Source organism: Bos indicus, chromosome 17 (genome assembly GCF_029378745.1).
Source record: "Bos indicus isolate NIAB-ARS_2022 breed Sahiwal x Tharparkar chromosome 17, NIAB-ARS_B.indTharparkar_mat_pri_1.0, whole genome shotgun sequence".
In the NCBI taxonomy this organism is placed as follows: Eukaryota; Metazoa; Chordata; class Mammalia; order Artiodactyla; family Bovidae; genus Bos; species Bos indicus.
The window spans coordinates 29,673,411-29,689,883 of NC_091776.1; the positions used below are offsets into that span (position 1 = coordinate 29,673,411).

General features: G+C 38.7%; 1 protein-coding gene and 1 long non-coding RNA gene across 8 annotated transcripts in view; one reads left to right on the plus strand and one right to left on the minus strand.

Moving 5' to 3' along the window:
* Positions 1-12,637, plus strand: part of LOC109571325 (uncharacterized) — a 28,948-nt gene extending 16,311 nt beyond the window's left edge. For both annotated transcript variants that reach the window (XR_002182637.2, XR_002182638.2), the window contains one exon: positions 355-12,637. This is a non-coding gene — a long non-coding RNA (uncharacterized lncRNA). The remainder of the gene's footprint in view (positions 1-354) is intronic.
* Positions 1-16,473, minus strand: part of LARP1B (La ribonucleoprotein 1B) — a 139,639-nt gene that overhangs the window by 5,194 nt on the left and 117,972 nt on the right. For 4 of the 6 annotated variants that reach the window (XM_070769116.1, XM_019977716.2, XM_070769117.1 and 1 more), the window contains 2 exons: positions 13,520-13,680; positions 13,034-13,178 (listed from right to left, as the gene is read on the minus strand). The exons of 1 other annotated variant lie outside the window; for it this stretch is intronic. In XM_070769116.1, the coding sequence (XP_070625217.1) occupies positions 13,034-13,178; positions 13,520-13,680 (306 nt within the window). Of the gene's footprint in view, positions 1-13,033; positions 13,179-13,519; positions 13,712-16,473 lie in introns of those variants that run through there. One more of the 6 variants, XM_070769118.1, reaches the window with a different exon arrangement.

Below are 16,473 nucleotides of genomic sequence, written 5' to 3' on the forward strand. Positions count from 1 at the left end.
AAGTGAAGTGAAGTTGCTCAGTTGTGTCCGACTCTTTGCAATCCCATGTAGCCCACCAGGTTCTATTGTCTATGGAATTTTCCAGGGAACAGTACTGGAGTGGGCTGCCATTTCCTTCTCCAGTGGATCTTCCCAACCCACAGATGGAACCCAGGTCTCCCACATTGCAGGCAGACACTTTACCATCTGAGCCACCAGGGAAGCCCCAACTATAAAGGGACAAACCTAATTAAAACTGTCTTCTAAGAGAGCCTTCCTGTTTATAAAGCACATTAAATAAAAGATAATTTGCCAAAAGAATTGTATCACTGCATAAATCAGAAAGTAAATTTCTTTCTTCTCACAACCACCTAGAGAACCTGAGACAAGTTTTGGACAATGGATCAAGAAACTACGTGGGCTCAACCTGCAACTAACGGGGATGAGCAGAATCCATGAGAGTGGACACGGAGAAGTCGATGGACAACAGTAAAGGTGCCACCTAGCTCATTCAACTAAAACATGCTACAATTTAAAAAACTTCCTCACTTAGAATCTCTAAATCATTCTGGGCACCTCAGTGGAGGAGAGGCAACATTTCTTTATTCCTGGTAACATAACACTGCCTAGCCATTATTCACAAGAGGACGTGTGTATGCATATGTCTTTTGTAACCAGCTTATTTAAAATGGAGTGATGGTCTGCCTGGAAGAATAAACAAATTTCTTGGCAAGGTGCCAAGAGAAATGTGGACTTACCAACCACACTAACCTGAGTCCTTTCCTTTGGTAGCCATAAATGATGCTTTTCCTTAAGTTTGTCTGACTGAGGACTCACGAAACAACAGTTAAGAATGGAAAACCTATCTTAAAACTCTTCTTATGGGATCATATTATATTGATACCAGTGGTCCTCACCTTGACTACATATATGGACCACTGAGGGAACTTTTTAAAAAATGCAGGCTCCACTCCAAACCAATGAAATCATAATCTCTTGGGATGAAGCCGAGGCTTCTTTCTTTATGGAAAGCAGAATTGAGAAAATTTAGGTTATACTGAGTGAATGATATTTTAGAGGAATATTAGGATTCTTGGAGAAGGCAATGGCATCCCACTCCAGTACTCTTGCCTGGAAAATCCAATGGACGGAGGAACCTGGTGGGCTGCAGTCCATGGGGTCGCTAAGAGTCGGACGCAACTTAGCGACTTCACTTTCACTTTTCACTTTCATGCATTGGAGAAGGAAATGGCAACCCACTCCAGTGTTCTTGCCTGGAGAATCCCAGGGACGGTGGAGCCTGGTGGGCTGCCATCTATGGGGTCGCACAGAGTCAGACACAACCAAAGTGACTTAGCAGTAGCAGCAGTAGGATTCTTAGATTACTGGTAAAGGACAACTGACTACTACAATCTCTGGATTTCCAGTTTTTTAGAAAACTAATTCCAAAGATCAAAAGCATGACATTAATACTACAACTCAAATATGTAGCATAACTGCTGGAGGAAAGAGAAGAGGCATAGGACCAGCCTCTCAGCTGTCATTATTCACTGAGCCATCACTGTGAGACAGCTTAGATGAGTGGAAAACATAAAAGTTGAGAACCAGAAAGAACTATATTTGAATTCTAGTTTATAATCATATCTCTAAAAATGAGGGTAATAATATCCTACTTTTCAATGTCAGATAATATTTGTAAAGCACTAAAAAACCAGACCTGGCACATTGCAGATATCTATGAAACGTTGTTTCTCTCCTTCCTTCTTGAAATCATTTTATGCTAATGTTAATTAATGGATATATTTAGTATTGGTCTTCTTTCTAATAAGAATAATCACTTATTGAGCATATCAGGCAATATGTTAAGCCCTTTAAATGTTGTGTTTTCTTTTTTAAATCTTCACAATAACCCTACGAGGGTATCTACCATAGTTTCCCCCACTTTATAGATAAAGAACCTAAAGCTTACTGGGATTATAACTTGCCAAGGTCACAGTAAGTTAATGGGTTTGATTTGAAAGCCTTCAGGTGCTTAACCACTGAGCTATACTTGCTAAGGAATAGCTAATCCAGTCTCATCATGAACACTGCAGAAATAGATAAAATTATAACACTGTTTTAAAAATCTATATACAGGATAGCACAGGAACAAAGAAGGAGAGTTGCCAATCTATACTTGGATAGAAAAGTTATTAGAAAGTCCTGAGGAACAAATAAAAATTGTTTGCATAAGTACCAAAATATGATGACACTAATTATAACAAAAGCTTTAAAACTTAGTTCTAACAATAAGAAAAATATTTTACCTTGTGACAGTCAATACAACACATATTTGTATACATAAAAACATATATAAGTTTTGAAAATAATTTTAAAATTTGCATTTATCTATGAATTGTAAAACATATTAACTTCACTATCATCAGTGAAGTCTCATATTTTCTATGTAAAATAAAAATTATTTATTTATATGGCAGTACTTGGGTGCATCTCAAAAATGACAGAATGATCTCTGTTCATTTCCAAGGCAAACCATTCAATATCACAGTAATCCACATCTATGCACCAGCCATTATTGCTGAAGAGGCTCAAGTCAAACAGTTCTATGAAAACTTACAAGACCTTCTAGAACTAATAAAAGATGTCCTTTTCATCATAGGGGACTAGAATACAAAAGTAGGAGTCAAGAGATACCTGGAGTAACAAGCAAGTTTGGCCATGGAGTACAAAATGAAGCAGGACAAAGGCTAAGAGTTTTGCCAAGAGAACGCACTGGTCATAGCAAAGACCCCCTTTCAACAACACAAGGAAAGACTCTACACATGGACATCACCAGATGGTCAATACTGAAATCAGATTGATTATATTCTTGGCAGCTGAAGATGGAAAAGCTCTATACAGTCAGCAAAAACAAGACCTGAAGCTGACTGTAGCTCAGCTCAGGAGCTCCTCATTGAAAATTGAGGCTTAAATTGAAGAAAGTAAGGAAAACCACTAGACCATTCAGATATGACCTAAATCAAATCCCTTATGGTTATACAGTGAAGGTAACAAATAGATTCAAGGGATTAGATCTGGTAGACAGAGTGCCTGAAGAACTACGATGTAAGTTCATAACACTGTACAGGAGGCAGTAACCAAAAACATCCCAAAGAAAAAGAAATGCAAGAAGGCAAAATGGTTGTCTGAGGAGACATTACAAATAGCTGAGAAAAGAAGAGAAGCAAAATGCAAAGGAAAAGGGGAAAGATATACCCAACTGGATGCAGATCCAGAGAATAGCAACTAGAGATAAGAAGCCTTACATGAACAGTGCAAAGAAATGGAGGAAAACAATAGAATGGGAAAGACTAGAGATCTCTTCAAGAAAATTAAAGATACCAAGGAAACAGTTCATGCAAAGATGGGCACAAAAAAGGAGAGAAATGACAAGGACCTAACAGATGCAGAAGAGATTATGAAGAGGTGAGAAGAATACACAGAAGATCCAAATAATCATGATGGTGTGGTCACTCACCTAGAGCCAGACATCCTGGAGTGTGGAAGTCAAGTGGACTTTAGTAAGCATTACTACAAAGGCAGTGGAGGTGATGGAATTCCAGCTGAGCTATTAAAAATCCTAAAAGACAATGCTGTTAAAGTGCTGCACTCAATATGCCAGCAAATTTGGAAAACTCAGCAGTGCCATAGACCTGGAAAAGGTCAGTTTTCATTCCAATCCCAGAGAAAAGCAGTGCCAAAAAATGTTCAAAATGTCACACAATTGTGCTCATTTCACATGCTAGTAAGGTAATGCTCAAAATCCTTCAAGATAGTCTTCAACACTACATGAACAGAGAACTTCCAGATGTTCAAGCTGGATTTAAAAAAGGCAGAGGAACCAGAGATCAAATTGCCAACATCCGCTGGGTCATAGAAAAAGCAAGGGAATTCCAGAAAAACGTCTACTTTGCTTCACTGACTACACCGAAGCCTTTGACTCTGTGGATCACAACAAACTGTGGAAAATTCTTGAAGAGATGGGACTACCAGACAACCTGACCTGCCTCCTGAGAAACTTGTATGCAGGTCAGGAAGCAACAGTTAGAACCAGACATGGAACAAAGGTCTGGTTCAAAACTAGGAAAGATGCACATGAAGGCTGTATACAGTCACCCTGCTTATGCAGAGTACATCATGTGAAATGCCAGGCCGGATCAATCACAAGCTGGAATCAAGATTGTCAGAAGAAATATCAACAACCTCAGATATGCAGACGATACCACTCTAATGTCAGAAAGCAAAGAAAAACTAAAGAGTCTCTTGATGAGGGTGAAAGAGCAGAGTGAAAAGGTTGGTTTAAAACTGAAAGATTGTTGTTAAGCGACGAACGACTCCAGTAATTCTTGGTGTCCTGAGGGGAGGAATTCCATCCAGGGCCAGTGACGAGGCTTGATCACTCAGAGCTTCTGTGTGATAAAGTTTTATTAAAGTATAAAAGAGATAGAGAAAGCTTCTGACATAGACATCAGAAGAGGGCATAAAGAGTGCCCCCCTGCTGGTCTTTAGCCAGATGTTATAGCTACTAGCAGTTTGCCGTCTACGGGGTCGCACAGAGTCAGACACGACTGAAGCGACTTAGCAGCAGCAGCAGCAGTCAGCTAATTAGAGAAAGGAAATGTCTCCAAACTCAGAGACTGGCACCAGGTCCCTCACCCACAACACGCATTTTGACATAACAATGGCACAAGGTGAGTTGCCCTAGCCATAAAATGATTGACATGAATCTTGAAGAAAGGCAGGTTCTCAAGCAAATACAGTCTCATTAACATAGCTTTAGAAAAAATTTGCATGAGTAAAACATACTGGTTTGTCAAGTAGGTTCATGAGTCTTGGGTAGAAACAACTTGAAGACAGAGTCTAGGGTCAATGCATAGTTCATTAACATAGCTTAAGACAAACATTTCCAAAACAAAAACACATCTCATCAGCTAGCTCAAGGTTTGAGAAACGTTAAGTTCTGGTGGAGCCAGGTGTCCTCACGGAAACACAGAATTTAAAAGAAACCTCTTTTTAAATTTGGTTCAGGTCAGTTCAATTCAGTTGCTCAGTTGTGTTTGACTCTTTGCAACCCCATGGACTGCAGCACACCAGGGTTTCCTGTCCATCACCAACTCCTGGAGTCTACTCAAACTCATGTCCATCGAGCCTACTCAAACTCATGTCCATCGCATCAGTGATGCATTCCAACCATCTCATCCTCTGTCATCCCCTTCTCCTTCCACCTTCAATCTTTCCCAGGGTCTCTTCAAATGAGTCGGTTCTTTGCATCAGGTGGCCAAAGTATTGGAGTTTCAGCTTCAGCATCAGTCCTTCCAAAGAATATTCAGGACTGATTTCCTTGAAGATTGACTGCTGGATCTCCTTACAGTCCAAGGGACTCTCAAGAGTCTTCTCCAACATCACAGTTCAAAAGCATCAATTCTTTGGCAATCAGATTTCTTTATAGTCCAATTCTCACATCCATAGATGACTACTGGAAAAAACATAGCTTTGACTAGATGGACCTTTGTAGGCAAAGTAATGTCTCTGCTTTTTAATATGCTGTCTAGGTTGGTCATAACTTTTCTTCCAAGGAGCAAGCGTCTTTCAATTTCATGGCTGCAGTCACCATCTGCAGTGATTTTGGAGCCCCAAAAAATAAAGTCTGACACTGTTTCCACTGTTTCCCCATCTATTTGCCATGAAGTGATGGGACCGGATACCATGATCTTAGTTTTCTGAATGTTGAGTTTTAAGCCAACTTTTTCACTCTCCTCTTTCACTTTCATCAAGAGGCTCTTTAGTTCTTTGCTTTCGGCCATAAGGGTGGTTTCATCTGTGTATCTAAGGTTATTGATATATCTCCCAGCAATCTTGATTCCAGCTTGTGCTTCATGTGTTTCTCATGATGTACTCTGCATATAAGTTAAATGAGCAGAGTGACAATATACAGCCTTGACGTACTCCTTTCCCCATTTGGAACCAGTCCATTGTTCCATGTCCGGTTCTAACTGTTGCTTTTTGACCTACATACAGTTTTCTCAGGAGGCAGGAGAGGTGGTCTGGTATTCCCATCATTTAAAGAATTTTCCTCAGTTTGTTGTGATCCACAGAGTCAAAGGCTTTGGCATAGTCAATAAAGCAGAAGTAGATGTTTTTCTGAAACTATCTTGCTTTTTTGATGACCCAGCAGATGTTGGCAATTTGATCTCTGGTTACTCTGCCTTTTCTAAATCCAGCTTGACCATCTGGAAGTTCATGGGTCACGTACTGTTGAAGCCTGGCTTGTAGAATTTTGAGCATTACTTTGCTAGTGTGTGAGATGAGTGCAATTGTGTGGTAGTTTGAACATTTTTTGGCATTGCCTTTTTTGGGGATTGGCATTCACATCAGGTGGCCAAAGTATTGGAGTTTCAGCTTCAGCATCAGTCCTTCCAAAGAATATTCAGGACTGATTTCCTTGAAGATTGACTGGTCCAAGATTGAGAGTCCAAGGGACTCTAAAGAGTCTTCTCCAACATCACAGTTCAAAAGCATCAGTTCTTTGGCACTCAGATTTCTTTATAGTCCAATTCTCACATCCATAGATGACTACTGGAAAAAACATAGCTTTGACTAGATGGACCTTTGTAGGCAAAGTAATGTCTCTGCTTTTTAATATACTGTCTAGGTTGGTCATAACTTTTCTTCCAAGGAAGAAAAAATGGACATTTTCCAGTCCTGTGGCCACTGCTGAGTTTTTCTAATTTGCTGGCATATTGACTGTAGCACTTTCACAGCTTCATCTTTCAGGATTTGAAATAGCTCAACTGGAATTCCATCACCTCCACTAGCTTTGTTCGTAGTGATGCTTCCTAAGGCCCACTTGACTTCACGTTCCAGGATGTCTGGCTCTAGGTGAAAGATCACACCATCGTGGTTATCTGGGTCATAAAGATCTTTTTTGTATAGTTCTTCTGTGTATTTTTGCTACCTCTTCTTAATATGTTCTGCTTCTGTTACGTCCATACCATTTCTGTCCTTTATTGAGCCCATCTTTGCATGAAATGTTCCCTGGGTATCTTTAATTTTCTTGAAGAGATCTCTAGTCTCTCCCATTTTATTGTTTTCCTCTATTTCTTTGCACTGATCACTGAGGAAGGCTTTCTTATCTCTCCTTGTTATTTGGAACTTTGCGTTCAGATGGGTATATCTTTCCTTTTCTCCTTTGCCTTTACCTTGTCTTTTCTCAGCTATTTGTAAGCCCTTGTCAGACAACCATTTGCCTTTCTTTTTCTCGGGAATGGTCTTGATCACTGCCTCCTGTAAAACGTCATGAACCTCTGTGTTTAGTTCTTCAGGCACTCTATTAGATCTAATCCCTTTAATCTATTTGTTACTTGCACTGTATAATCATAAGGGATTTGATTCAGGTCATACCTGAATGGTCTAGTGGTTTTCCCTACTTTCTTCAATTTAAGTCTGAATTTGGCAATAAGGAGTTCACGATCTGAACCACAGTCAGCTCCCAGTCTTGTTTTTGCTGACTGTATAGAGCTTCTCCACCTTTGCGTGCAAAGAATATAATCAATCTGATTTCGGTGTTGACCATCTGGTGATGTCCATGTGTAGGGTCTTCTCTTGTGTTGTTGGAAACTGGCTGAATATTCTTATGGCTGAATAATATTCCATTGCATATACATACTGCATCTTTTTTATCCATTCATTCTCTGAAGGGCACTTAGGTTGTCTCCAGTTCAGTTCAGTTCAGTCGCTCAGTCGTGTCCAATTCTTTGCGACCCCATGGACTGCAGCACACCAGGCTTCCCTGTCCATCACCAACTCCTGGAGTTTATCCAAACTCATGTCATCCAACCATCTCATCCTCTGTTGTCCCCTTCTCCTCCCACCTTCAATCTTTCCCAGCATCAGGGTCTTTTCAAATGAGTCAGTTCTTCACATTAGGTGGCCAAAGTTTTGGAGTTTCAGCTTCAGCATTAATCCTTCCAAGGAATATTTAGGACTGATTTCCTTGAAGATTGACTGGTTGGATCTCCTTACAGTCCAAGGGATTCTCAAGAGTCTTCTCCAACACCACAGTTCAAAAGCATCAATTCTTTGGTGCTCAGCTTTCTTTGTAGTCCAATTCTCACATCCATACATGACTACTGGAAAAACTATAGCTTTGACTAGATGGACCTTTGTAGGCAAAGTAATGTCTCTGCTTTTTAATATGCTGTCTAGGTTGGTCATAACTTTTCTTTCAAGGAGCAAATGCCTTTTAATTTCATGGCTGCAGTCACCATCTGCAGTGATTTTGGAGCCCCAAAAAATAAAGTCTGTCACTGTTTCCATTGCTTCCCCATCTATTTGCCATCTTGGCTATTGGGAACACTGCAATAAACATGGGAGTACACTTCTCTCTTCAAAATACTGTTTTCATTTCCTTTGGGTATATACCCAGTAGTGGAACTGCTGGGTCACATGGCAGATTATTTTTAGTTTTTTGAGGAATCTCTTTATTGCTTTCCATAGTGATTGGACCAATTTACATTTCCACCAACAGTATATAAAGGTTCCTTTTTCACCACATCCTCAACAGCAACTGTCATTCTTTGTTTTCTTGATGCCATTCTAATGGGAGCATAACTCTTAAATTTTAAGTGTGAATGGAGAGATCACTATCTAAGGCTAGAGGGAAACCCATTCAGATCTTATTCAAAAATTGCATTTTGATGAAGATGATGAAACAAACATATGTCCAAACATAACGTATCCTTCCTCTTTCCAAGCAGGTAGGTCCAAACTTATCCACAAACATCAGAGCCCCTCTCTTTCTAAAATTATTTTGATTATTTCTCTTTTTTCTTAGATAATAGCTTAGCCAAAATTTTTTCAGTGCCCAACCCCAATTCCTCAAGCTTCACTTTAGCCTTATTCCTGCTCAGTCTTCCTTTTTTTAACTTTATTTTTAATTGGAGGATAACTAACAATATTGTGATGGTTTATGACATACATCACTACACAGTCTTCCTTATTCATACAGAATAAAGAAGTCTCTCTAGAAACAGATTTAAGATGGCACTCACCTTCTCCTATGAGACCAAGTCATGCACTCATCTCCTGTGAGACCACCAAAATCGCAACTAGCTGTTTAACAACAATTGACAGGACACTGGAACCCAACAATGACAAAGGACTAGGAATTCCCAGAGAATGTGACTTTGAAGGCCAGCAGGATTGACTGCAGGACTTTCACAACAGTTAATTGGTTATGCCCCAATACAAATATTAATAAAAACTTTTTTTAAAAAAAAGAAGTCTCTGAAAAACCATTCAAAGAGTTGAAGCCAATGTGAAATTCTCTTCTCAATCACTGCTTTCTCACTTTCTCCTCATCTCTGTACTCAGGTCTAACACTCCTTTCGTCTTCTCCACATTCCACAGGAAAATAAACCTATTCTAGGAGTCCTAGGCATTCCTTGGGCTGTGGTCAATACCTGCAGGCAACTTTGTTGGCAGGATTTTCAGCAAAGTGGCTGGTGGGGAACTTGCTTGAAGATTAATAAAGCTGGGGGAGGGTTTGGCTTGACAAAGAGGCACAGTATTACCCTCCTCTTTGGCTGTGGTGTTAATAGAAAGCCTCAACTCCATCACCCACCCTTGTAGTTGATACACATGCGTAGTGGTGTGCGGGCCAATAGCCTGAGCCTCTGTGCTTGCAAGGAGGTTCGAGATGCACGTGGCCACCCTATTTAAATTTGCATAGAAAAGGTGAAAAAATCTGGACACTTGTAGTTTGTTTCGTCCTGCCGCTTAAGAGAGAGAGAAAATATGTCTGACACTTGCTGTCTATTTCCTCCGTTTGGAGACCCCTGGCCTTCCTGCCTGTTACCCTCTCAAAAGTCAACATTCATAAAACTAAGATCATAACATCTGGTCCTATCATTTCATGGCATATAGATGGGGAAAAGGTGAAAACAGTGATAGAATTTATTTTCTTGGGCTCCAATCACTGTGGACAGTGACTACAGCCATGAAATGAAAAGGTGCTTGCTCTTTGGAAAGAAAACTATGACAAACCTAGACAGCATATTGAAAAGCGGAGACATCAGGTTGCTGCTGACAGTCTGTATAGCCAAAACTATGGTTTTTCCAGTAGTCATGTACGGATGTGAGAGCTGGACCATAAAGAAGGTTGAGTACTGAAGAATCAATGCTTTGGAATTGTGGTGCTGGAGAAGACTCGAGAGTCCCTTGGACAGAAAGGAGATCAAACCCGTCAATCTTAAAGGAAATCAACCCTGAATATTCATGGCAAGGACTGATGCTGAAGTTGAAGCTCCAATACTCTGGCCGCCTGATGCGAACAGTCAACTCATTAAAAAAGATCCTGATGCTGGGAAAGATTGACAGAAGGAGGAGAAGGAGGCGACAGAGAATGAGATGGCTGAATGGCATCACCGACTCAATGGACATGAGTTTGAGCACACTCTGGGAGATAGTGAAGGACAGGGAAGTTTGGTGTGCTGCAGTCCATGGGGTTGCAAAGAGTCCGACACGACTGAACAACTGACCTACAATTTATTTGGCTGAGTCAGGTCTTAGTTGTGCCACATGGGTTCTTCACTGCATCATGTGGAATCTGTAGTAGTTGCAGCATGCAGACTTAGTTGCCCCACGACATGGAGGATCTTAGTTCCCTGACCAAGGATGAACCCACGTCCCCTGCATTTACTATTTTTTTAAGTAAGTTAAAACCATTAAATTGATTTCAACCCATTAATGGGTAGCATACCACAGTTTGAATGAGAATATCTAGATCAGGCACTATGAAGAACAGTACAGAGAAAAGTGAAAAATAGAACTACCATATGACCGAGCAATCTCATTCCAGAGCATATATCTGGAGAAAACTATAATCTGAAAAGATACATGCACCCCAATGTTCACAGTAGCACTATTTACCATAGCCAAGATATGGAAGCAACCTAAATGTCCATCAACAGATGAATGGATAAAGAAGATGTGTACATATATACAATGGAACCTACTCAGCCATAAATAAATAATAAAATAATGCCACTTGCAGCAACATGGATGGACCTAGAGATTCTCATACTAAGTGAAGTCAGACAGAGGAAGACAAATATCGTATAATATTATATATGGCATCTAAAAAGATGATACAAATGAACTTATTTATAAGACAGAAACAGACTCACAGATCTTGAAAACAAACTAATGGTTATCAAAGGGGAAAGGTAGGGGTAGGGATAAATTAGGAGATTGGGATTAACATATACACACTACTATATATAAAACAGATAATTAGCAAGGACCTACTGTATAGTACAGGAAACTACTCAACCTATCTGGGCAAAGAATCTGGAAAAAAATGGATATATGTATAAATGAATCACTCTGCTGTACACCTGAAACACAGCACTATAAATCACTATATATATATATATATATTATATATATATAATCACTATATATATAAATCACTATACCCCAATATAAAATTTAAAAAAAACCTTTTTTTAAAGAAATGGCAAATTTTGCCTTTTGTGCCAACTCAGATTAACTGGCAGTAGCCATTAAAGGTGTGAGAAGAAAGACTATAAATCTGAATTCAAGAACAATATTAAATAATGCTGGGATTGATTAGAGATGTCAGTAATGAGGTATACATGCCATTTATCTATCATTCCTGATCAAGATTCTAGATGAAAACTAAATAGGCTTTATTTTTACACAAGTCAGTGCAAGTGTAAAAAAAAATTTTTTTTTTTTTTTTTTCAGAAAAAAGTTTTTGCAGCATCTTGTATTTCTCTTGAAGATCACAAACTGATTAACAATGGATTCTTATTTGAGCTTTACAAGAGAACTTCACAGATCCAATCACACATGGATTATGGAGTACTATAGTATTTACAACTGAAGAAAACATGCATATAAGTGGACCCATTCAGGTTCAAATTGGTATTGTCGAAGGGTCAACTGTAGTAGGAAAAAATGAGATTGAACAGGTGAGTCAGGAGGTATCATGAAAGGCCTTACTTCTTCTTGTCTCAAGGAATCTTAACAATTGGTTTGGCTCTAAGCATGTATCAGTTTGGGGATGTATATATGCACATCCAAGGGAAATCTGTAATGGTGGGGGCAAGAGAGAGAAAAATGTCTTTCAAATTTCATTTGGCTTTTGTACCAGCCACTAATACAGTTCTGGACAGTCCCACCTCCTGATATACACAAACCTGTGCAGCTCCCTCCTATATTATACCAGGGTTGGTTTGTGTGAACACAATAATATGGCAGAAGTGATGTTAGTTTCAGGTGTAGGTTATGTAAGACATTGAAGCTTCCATCTTGGAAGTTCTCCTCTTTTTTAGATCATTCACTCTGAGTGAAGTCATATGGTGAAATGTCTATGGGGAGGCCTAGGTGGTGAGGTACTTAAGCCTCTTGCCAATATCTAAGTGAATGAGCTTGAAGAAGATCCTCTAATCTCTTCAGAGACTGCAGCCCCATCCAATAACTTGACTGCAATCCTACAGGGGAACTGAGCCAGAGATTCTCAGTAAAGTTGTTCCTGGAGCCTTGACCCTTAGAAACTATTACCTAATAAATGTTTGTTATTTTAAGCTTTTAATTTCTGGAGTATTCTGCTATCCAGCAATAGAAAATTAATACAATCTTTTCCTTAGCTATCACATGGTATTTTCACAGTCCAAAATCAGACTACTTCAGGGACTTCCCTGATGGTTAAGAATCTGCAGGCCAATGCAGGGGACATGGATTCTATCCCTGGGTCAGGAAGATCCCACATGCCACGGGGCAACTAAGCCCGTGAGCCACAACTACTGAGCCATTTGAACTAGAGCCTGTGCACCGAAATGAGAGAAGCTATTGCAGTGAGAAGCCCATGCACTTGGTGCAACTAGAGAAAGCCCATGCATAGCAATGAAGACCTAGTTCAGACAAAAATAAATTAACTTTAAAAAATAAAAACTCCCTCCAAGTGTAAAAATAGGAGAAAATATTTGACCTGTAATTTTCTTTTGCATCTTCCCAAGCAAGTTGTCTAAATTCCTCATACATTTTTTTATTGAAGTGATCTCTGAGGAAAAAGGACCAGAAACGGAAGAGGGTATTCATTTCTTGGGACTGGCCAATTCCCAAGCGTTTTCTCTCTGAAAAAAGTCAAAATGGCAGACATTTTATACAGCATAAAATAAAGAAAGCTGAAATACATTAATCCCCAAAACATATTTGAGTTTCTTCTAAACAAAGAATCATTTTTCTGACTCATTGCTCAAGTTTAAGCATTTGTCAATAGTAATGAGAACACAGTAAAGTTTATTCCCTAATGTATCTAAACTATAAAATACATGAATAAAGAATATATAAAAATATTTAAGGTAATTAAAACAAAACAAAAGAATATTTTAACCTGATATTAAATGTTACAACTTGAATTTTTTACAATTATGTTTTAATCATAAAGATGACTATATAAAGGAAAGCATCTTACCACTTACGCATCTTCTACGATACTTGTGGTACACTTGTTGGGTAAAGCCGTTTTCCTTCAAAAGTTCATGAGAAGGGTGCTGGAACTTGGGGAATGAATGAGGAGTACATCCGTAACTTCCTATTAGTGGTGCACCTTCTGAAGGCGAAGCATTTGAACTGCTGTTTGAGGAGGGGGGAAAAAACCTTCAAACTGAAATATCGAGAACCAAGTGTTTAAAACAATTTGCACTGTTTGTTACTGAGAGTCTGAACAGTGAAGGCATTAGCCCCTAAAACTCTCCTAAACTAATGATATACAGCTACTCATGTTCAACACATGGGTTAATTCAGAAGTAGATAAAGGACATGGTCATAAATCCTCAAACTGAAACAGTAAGTAGAAGCAGATAACTGACCAGCTAGCTTACTCCTCTTTTCCAGATCTGTTAATTTAGTTTATATTTATTTTTTTCTTATGGTACTGGAGAAATTTTCAATTTTTATGAGTAATTAGGTTAATAACATAAATTGAAAAAGTAGAAATGAGGAATAAAATCCAGCACACAGACAATATTTTCATTATCCTAAAGACATACCTACAACTCTGTAAATCAATTTCACCTCTGAAAATATCACCTATATCCATCTTTTCCTTTTCATCTTCACTCTATTATTCAAATTGAGGCTTTCCTCCTTTCACTTGAACTAACTGGTGTCTGGGTTTTTCCAACCTCCTTCCTCTATGCTGTCACCAAAGTGATCTTCCTAAAACTGATTTACATCACTGGTTCTCAATATGTGGTCTGCAGATACTTAGAGGGGTTTCCAAGAACCTTTTAGAAAGCCTGCAAGGTCAAAACTATTTTCAAAATTCTAGACATTATTTGCCCTCTTCGTTGTGTTCACATTTATACTGATGGTACTAAAGCAACGGTGTATAAAACTGCTGATGCAAACTGAAGCATTGGCACCAAACCTTACTTACTACTGGTTGTATTATTCACTGCTATGTAATACTTGAATTTTTTTCTTTTGCCAGTTTTATCTTAAGAGATCTTTGATGAAGCAAACAAAATTAACTTTATGAACTATCAACACTTGAGTACATCTTACTGTGTGTGACAAAATGGGACAGAAGCTTTAGTTTTGCAAAATGAGAATGTTCTGGAGATGTTTCACAACAATGCGAATATACTTAACACTGCTGAACTGTACTCTTAAAAATGGTTAAGATGGTAAATTTCATTCTATGTGTTTATTATAACAATCAGGAGGAGAAAAGCACTTTTGAAGCATATCAAAGTATGATCAGGTTGTTGTTATGGACTGTTCGTTGACTTGCTAACCCCCAATGTGATGGTTTTAGGAGTAAATATGTCATGATGGCAGAGCCTTCATGAGTGGGATTAGTGCCCTTACGAGAGGAGATATAAGAGTACTTCCCGCTCTCTCAGCTCTCTGCTATGTGAGGATACAACAAGATGGTCATGAGCAAACTAGGAAGCAGGCCCTCACCAAACACAGGATCTGTGGGCACCTAAATCTCAGATCTGTGAGAAATAAACACTTGCTATTTAAGCTCCTCAGTCTATGGCATATTTGTTACAGCAGTACTATGATTGTTGTACTAAGTCAAAGCATTCCTGAAAAAAAGTTGTGACCTGGACTAGCTGATTTTTTTCATGGAATACCATTTTTAATTAGAAGATTAAACAACAACTTAGTTATTCAGACTTTGTTTTGGCACAGGCATTTCCTTGAAAATGAAAACATGAATCTGTTTATTTCCTCAACAAAATGTTGAGGAAAAATCAAAATTTCATGCAAAAATAAGGATTTTGGAAACTTTTTGTTACCATAAGCCTAGTAGTTTCCACTCATATCTAAACACTTACCTAATGAAATCAGTGGCTTTTTTTTTTTAAGACTTTGTGTGTGTTGTAAAATATATATGATATTTGTAATTTTAATCATTCTTAAGTGTAGTGGCTCATCAGTATTAAATATTCACGTTATATCACTACTATCTCCAACAAAAACTTCTTTATAATCCCCAACAAAAACTCTATTCATTAAATAATGAATAATACTTTCCCTCTCCCTGTAGCCCCCAATAAATTCTATTCTACTTTGTCTTTGAAATTTGACTATTCTAGGTACCTCATATAAGTGGAAGCATACTAAATTCATCCTTCTGAGTCTGCCTTGTATCACTAAGCATGTTTGTTCTCAAGGACCATTCAAGTCGAGGCTTAAATCAAAATTTCATTATTCTTTATGGTTGAACCACATTCCATTGTATGTATATACCTATTGTGTTATCTAGTCATATGTTGATGGACTAGGTATTGTTTTTACCCTCTGGCTATTATGAATACTGCTTCTATAAACATGGGCATAAAAATATCTGTTCAACTGACACTTTTCATATCTTTTAGATATAGATTTGGGAGTAAAATACCTAGGTCATATGGTAATTCTGTTTTACCATTTTGAGAAAATGCCAAACTGTTTTCCATTTCTCCACATCCACACAAACATTTACTTTCAATTTTTTTGATTATACACATCTGTATTAGCTCAACTGCCATAACAAGATACCACAGACTGGGTGGCTTAAACAATAGAAATTTCTATTCTCACAGTCCTAGAGGCCTGAAGTCCAAGATCATAGTGCGAGAACTGTTGGTTTCTCAGGAGGACCAAGGAGCCTGGTGGGCTATAATCCATGGGGTCGCAAAGAGTCAGACATGACTGAGCAACTTGTGTGTGTGTGTTGAAGTTGTTGAAGATTTTCTCAGACTATTAACCCCCTTTTCAGATATATAATTTGCAAATGTTTTCTCCTATTCACTAGGTGGGTTTCCCTGGTGGCTCAGATGGTAAAGAATCTGTCTGTAATGCAGAGACCTGGGTTCGATACCTGGGTGGGGAAGATCCCCTGGAGGAGGGCATGGCAACCCACTCCAGTAT